At 44.7% G+C, this 6,878-nt stretch overlaps 1 protein-coding gene across 1 annotated transcript in view; it reads left to right on the top strand.

The window, feature by feature from the left end:
- Positions 1 to 3,140: 3,140 nt before the first annotated feature.
- Positions 3,141 to 6,878, top strand: part of TUBGCP3 (tubulin gamma complex associated protein 3) — a 67,879-nt gene continuing 64,141 nt past the window's right edge. Inside the window, exons 1-2 of the mRNA XM_014527880.2 lie at positions 3,141 to 3,270; positions 3,922 to 4,029. Of these exons, the coding sequence (XP_014383366.1) occupies positions 3,141 to 3,270; positions 3,922 to 4,029 (238 nt within the window). The remainder of the gene's footprint in view (positions 3,271 to 3,921; positions 4,030 to 6,878) is intronic.

Below are 6,878 nucleotides of genomic sequence, written 5' to 3'. Positions count from 1 at the left end.
CGCAGTACTCCAACTGAGGTCTGACCAGCGCCCGATAGAGGGGAAGTATCACCTCCTTGGACCTATTCGTCATGCATCTGCTGATGCACGATAAAGTGCCATTGGCTTTTTTGATGGCTAGCAGAGGTTTGAGAGGCACAGACCCAAATCCACCTTTACCTGATGGAGGAAACTCGGTGCAGGTTAAGAAGCTGCACCCCAGCCGGAAGAAGCCCTCACACTTGATCAATCCTGCATTCGAGGAATTATCTATGCAAGACTAAGAGAGAAAATCTTTACTCCTCGTTGGTCCAGTCCCAGTGCCAGGAGCAAACTCCTCTCACCAAAAAGCCCTTGGGCTTCAAGGATGTAACAACAGCCCTTTAGCCACTTCATCAGACAGCAAAACTCAAGTAGAGACAGAGGAGCTGGTGTCCTAGGACAGTTAAGGCCACCTAGTCAGCTTGGACCCCATAAAGCCAATAAAGGCAATGACATGGGCCATGTGTAATCCCTGCCAGGATGGATCTCATTCCTGGTTTATACTAGCACAACCTGGAGTTTCCCACCTTTCCTCAAATGCCACTTTTTACAAAGTCAATGGGAGCATGGCCTGAGTAACACCTGCAGGATTAGCCTTATTCATGGTGGTTACAGGCTACACCGAGAGACGGCAGCATCTCCATCCTTGCAGATTTTCAACATCAAGGACTGGGGTGATTTAGGCAGGGATGGGGTTGGACTAGATGACTTGCCAGTCTGTGTCGGTCCTTCTGGATGTCTCTATTTTCTGTGCTCTGTTACTTTGCTGAGCCGCTTTGAGGCTAGCCAACAAAACCACGGGGCGTTCACACCCGGCACAGTGCCCACTAGAAGCAGGCTCTGTGCCTGGCTCTCCACGGCCTTGCATCCAGTCTTGTCTGCACACAGTCCATCGACTGACACCGATTCATGCCCCCCAGGGCTCTACTGGTCTCTGTGAAGCGACACTGGTTTCCAGCCACAGGCAAGCTAGCATTGCTGACTCAAAGGGAGTTGCACCAGTTCGTGCCAGTGGGTTATCTGGCCCCTCTGCAATGAGACACTGAGTCTTTTCTTATAGGAAAGGGTGCCCCCAAAATAGTGGTACTGAGATGCTCAAATTGAGATGCCCCATGAACTGAGATGCTCAAAACTGGACTATAGGGAGATGGGAGAGGACAGGGGGGCAAAGGTGAGGCCATAACACACTCCTCTAATGACTTCTGTGCCTCAGTAACGCATGCACCTGTTGCCTTGAGCGTGCCGCTCTCTTATGGGCAGGTGAGCCCATGTGGGGCAGAAATCACCAAATGCTGAATGATTTGCTCCATCTGCAAGTGGAGACCTTGTGTTGCTCTCAGGGTGAGGGATTAGATGCTCTCTACATAGCAGGGCATCAGAGAGAGCAAGGGGAGCTTGATCCCATCACCTGAAGATCCTCGTGTCCTGATGGTGTGTGCCCTCTCTTATCCCAGAGCAAATCTGCAGTGACTTTCAACCAGTCCAACGCTTACATTTATCCTACCTGAGCTGGGAGCAAACTGTGCTCCTACCTGTGCATATGCCATTGAGGCACATCAGTCATTAGAGGAGTGTGATGTGGCCTCACCTCTGCCTCCCTGTCCCTTAGCAGAAGATAGTCCTGGGACCTTAAAACTCCCCAGCTGTGAAGTGTGAATCGAATCACACCTGCAATCTGTAGGTCCCCAACCATGTCATCCCCCGTTGCCAATACCAGGTCCAGTATGACATTCCCCCTAGTGGGACCGTGTACCTCCTGTGTCAGATGGAGGTCCTGTACACAGGTTAGAAGCCTGCGTGAGCGGTGGGACTTTGCTGTCTGTGACTCCCAGCAGATGTCCGGGTAGTTTAGGTCCCCCATGACTACTGCCTCTTTAGCTTTTATGGTCTCCGAGAGTTGCCTCAGGAGCCCCGAATCTCTTTCTTCCCCTTGATGTGGGGGTCTGTAGCAGACCCTTACCACCAAATCCCTTTCTCCTTGGCCCCCATGTAGCCTAACCCACAATCCTTCTACCTCCTCATCCTTGGATTCCGTCTTGATGAGGGTTGACGTATATTGCTCACTGACATAGAGCTCAACCCCTCCCCCTTTCTTCCCCACCCTGTCCTTTCTGTACAATCTATAGCCCTCAATATGTACTGCCCAGTCGTGGGATGAATCCCACCAGGTTTCTGTTAGCCCCACTAAGTCATAGGTGTTTAGTGCAAGCAGGAGTGCTAGTTCATCCTGCTTGTTCCCCATGCTCCTAGCATTAGTATATAGGCACTTGAGCCCTGCGACTGGTGCCTTTGCTGCCCCCCCGCTCCGAGTCCCAAGGGGCCCTTTGTTTCTTACCTTCTCGTTACTTACCTGTCTCGTAGTGCTGGCCTCCCCATGGCTTTCAGGTTCCCAATGCTCTCTTTCTTCAGGCTGGGCTGTCCTTGTGGGTGCCACATGGTTTGGTGGTCCACAGCTTCCCCTGCCCTCATCTTCCTCTCCCTCCGACGAGCCTAGTCTCAAATGCACCTCAAAGCACCTTGCTTTAGAATTATTGTTCTAAAACTTTGCCTTCTCTATATTTAAGATAGAGAGAGGTTGCTACCTGTGTTGTTCTGAAGTTTGGTAGAAGGCATGGCAGGGTGTAATTGCGATTTTACCTTATGGGGAAAAGACAGGGCAGGATGGCACCTTTTAGAGACTAAACTTGTTCAGAAAGGAATAAGCTATCACAGTTGACAGACTAGCATCTGCTGAAGTAGTAGGCTATTGCCTAAGAACTCTTATCCCTTTTTGAATGAGTTAGTTGGCAGGATGGCACCCTGCCCTGCCTTCTACCTGTAGCTAAGGTGCATTTGCAGTTACAATAAGAAGCTGACTTTTTTTTTTTTTTGTCTCCCTTTTAACTTCTTCACTTAGACAATATTTGGTTTGTCTCTGATTTGTCTGGGAATCTGTTTGGAAATTTTTGGATAAATTGAATGCTTTTGAGGTTAAAGATTTTAAAATAACTGAAAATTCTTGCTACTGTCTGTTCCAGTCTCAGTCTGCTCAACCAGATCATGTCTCATCACAGAACTAGAAAAGTAGGTAGGCTCTTTGATTCATGCAGGAGTCAGTTTTCAAGTATACAGAGAACAAAATGTTTCTGGAATTGCCATTTCAGAATTGTTTACAGTTTCTCACTGGCAGTTATTCAGATGGCTTTAATATGAAGAAAGGAGGTTTGCAGGAAAGGTTGGCTGAACTCTTCCTCTCTCATTTTGAGGAAAGTACCTGAGGAAGAGTTTGTCATGTTCAACATACTTTGTATGTCACTTTTTCCCAGGCTTTGTAACAAACAGGAGATGGTCTTGTCTACTTAACCCAAATACTTCTCATTTGAATGAATTGCAGTCAGACAATTTAAGCTACATTTCAAGTACCTAAACAAACAAACAAAAAAGGAAAAATGCAGCACTCTCCTAGCTAGTCTTGAAACTTGCATCTTTCCTAAAAGCAAGAAATTGACTAGATATAGAACATAAGACTTACTCATAAAATAACAATCTTTATATTGAATAAGTAGCTTGTTGTATTATACCTTTTTTAAATGCGACACAAGTATTCCACTTGTTAATAAACTCAAAATATTTGGAAAAATCAGCACAAGAATCTGAGTCAATAGTCAGATTAGTCCATGCAACAGCAGCTAGTTTGAGCTTGACTTAAATTTAAAAAATGGGTTGTCAGGAGGATATCCCTTATAATGTAGTTCATTAACTGGATTTCTGTGGCCTTGTAATGACTGCTTCCATGTTGGAACACACCTCTTGCAGAAAATATATGCACATTAGATATATCTTTATACTAGCTTTTAATCATTTAGCAGCTGTTTTCTATTTTAAAAACTGACTTGGCTAATGTTGTTTTTCCTCTTTCAGCTGATGCAGCCCAGCAATTTCAGTATGCAGTGAGAGTCATTGGAAGCAACTTTGCTCCTACTGTTGAAAGAGATGAATTCCTCGTGGCAGAGAAAATCAAGAAAGAACGTATGTCTATCTGTCTTTTTTCATCTATTAAAAGTTATTCAGATTCAAGCTCTTAGGCATCAACATGTGCATTTATTGCACTGTTCCTAAAATATAAAAAATTATACTTTTTTGGGGTGGGAGTGCCAAACCCTTTGGCTTCTATCCACTGTGTTCTGTTTCCTTAAAAACAAAAGGGGTACACTCCCTGCCTAGCCACTCACAGTCATAAAATCATAGAAAATTAGAGTTGGAAGGAACCTCAGGAGGTCATCTAGTCCAACCCCTTGCTCAAAGCAGGGCCGTCCCCAACTAGATCATTTCAGCTAGGGCTTTGTCAAGCCGGGCCTTAACCTCCAAGGATGGTGATTCCATCACCTCTCTAGGTAACCTGTGCCAGTGCTTCTTACCACCCTCGACGTGAGTGGGGTTTTTTTTTGTTTTTTTTCCCCAATATCCAACCTAAACCTCCCTTGCTGCAACTTGAGACCGTTGCTCGTTGTTCTGTCATCTGCCACCACTGAGAGCAGTCTAGCTTCATCCTCTTTGGAACCACCCTTCAGGTAGTTAAAGACTGTTGTCAACCCCTCCCTCCCCCACTCTCCTGCAGACTAAGTAAACCCAGTTCCCTCATGCTCTCCTCAGAAGTCATGTGTTCCAGCCCGCAAACCATTTTCATTGCTCTCCGTTGGACTCTCTCCTCTTTATCCACATCCTTTCTATAGTTGGGGAGCCCAGAACTGGACACAGTACTCCAGATGTGGTCTCACCAGTGCAGAATAGAGGGGAATAATTACTTCCCTTAATCTACTGGCAACACTTCTACTTATGCAGCCCAGTATGCTGCTAGTCATTTTGGCAACCAGGGCACACTGCTGACTTGTATCTATCTTATTGTTTACTGTAACCCCCAGGTCCTTTTCTGCACAGTTGCTTCTTAGCCGGTCAGTCCCCAGGCTGTAGCGGTGCATGGGATTCTTCTATTCCAAGGCCAGGAGTTGTCCTTGCTGAACCTTGTGAGATTCCTTTTGGCCCAGTCCTCCAATTTGTCTAGGTCGCTTTGAATCTTAACCCACCCCTCCAGTGTATCTATTGCACCCCCTAGCTTGGTGTCATCCACAAACTTGCTGATATGTACCAAACATGGAAATATCTGTGTTGTGCCTGAGTGGCACTGGGGCATAGCACTAGAGCAGCTTCACTTCTCGCTTTTGGCCTTGGCTAATATTTTGTGGATTGGGAACTAATAGGTGAGATGTGGTGGAGAACTGTTCCCTAGGAAGTTTGAAAACCACTTCCATAAAGTCACAGAACCCTTTCCATATAACTTCTGTTTCTTCTTCAGAAGACTAACACAGAACCAGGTGACTCAGTCTGGCAATGGCAATTCATTGTCTCCTGGCCCACTCTACCATTACTCCTATTCTCTTTGCCAAATCCCTGATGACCTACAGCAGAATCCCTGGGTTCCATGGAACACAGTTTGACAACTTGCCGTATAGAACACTGGGAAACAGTGCAGACATCCTGGGAAGTATGGCTACAGTATGGATGCAGCATATCTTCCTTGCAAAGCAAAATACTGTTGTGAAGATTCTTAATTTTATGGCAAAATGTGCAAGCAAATCATGTAAGGAAATATTCAAATAAATTAGAAACTCCTGCTTATGCTCAATACCTCTGAGGACCTCAGCATTTCTGTTGAAATGGATCCAGATTGACATGCATCATAAGATGTGACTTTTCTTGAATATCTAAATTAGAGTTCTTGTTGCCTTCTTCAGAGGACTTGTAGAATTCTTTAGTCAAGTTTCAAGGCTGTTCTTCAGTAGGGCCTTTTTTACATTTAAGGGTTTCTGTATATTTTGGTCAATACTGAGTAATGTAGCTTATGCACATACTTGATTGTGTCTGTTTTGATACTACCATGGATTCTCTCCATCCAATTTTTCCCTTCCCCTCATTGTTGTGGTTTGTTGTTGTTGTTGTGCTTATGAAAATAAATAGCTGGGTAATCATTGCTTCTTTGATTTATTTTATTTCAGAGTTGTAGTGCAGGAAATAACTTTGGGCAAAAAAATCTTAGCAACAGCTTTCAATACTGGCATGTAGAACATTTAACAAGGATTGCTTTATTATTTAGATGGCTGTGGCATTTGATTTATATGGCTCTTTTAATGTAGTCTGGTCTCTTTGAAGATCTCTGAAGGCCTGAATAAATTTGCCTCTGAAGAAAGAATGTTATTTAATAGTGTACAAGATTGAGACCTGAGGTGGTTGTCTTTTGGTGTATTGAGATTCTAGACAAAACAATGCCCTTGAGTGGCTGTGTGAGGCTGAGCAAGTTGCTTCACTTGCCTGTGCCTCAGTCTTCCCACATGTACAATGGGATCAATGATATTTAAATTTTGTAAAGTAGTTTATATCTTGAGAGAGAACACATTTTGAAAACATGGATGTCAAACACGTGGTCTGTTGACTTGGTCCAGACTATGGGGCTCTTGGAGGGGCTGGGAATTTGGAGGTAGGGTGAGTGCATATAGAGCCCGATGCAGGATTTCAGGGTACAGCGCTCCATTGGATATGAGTTTCTGTAGTAGTTGGGTGAGGGCTGGCTGCATTAACTCCTTACAGGCCCCTGACACCCTTAACCCTTGGTCTGGATCTGGCCCAAAAGGGCCCCCATGATCCCTTTCAATCCGAGGGGTCCTGTTTTAAGTGAAAGAAGATTTCATAAAAGGTTTGCCTCCCTTAAACCTGCCCAAATAAATGTGTGTCAAATTCTTCATTGTTGGGTGGAAGGAATAGTTCTATTATGCTTAACAGCAAATGAATACATTTGTCAGTTTTAATTTTTTTATTTTTGGACA

The sequence above is a fragment of the Alligator sinensis genome, unplaced genomic scaffold (genome assembly GCF_000455745.1).
Source record: "Alligator sinensis unplaced genomic scaffold, ASM45574v1 scaffold288_1, whole genome shotgun sequence".
In the NCBI taxonomy this organism is placed as follows: Eukaryota; Metazoa; Chordata; order Crocodylia; family Alligatoridae; genus Alligator; species Alligator sinensis.
This window is presented reverse-complemented; position numbering and strand designations above follow the sequence as displayed.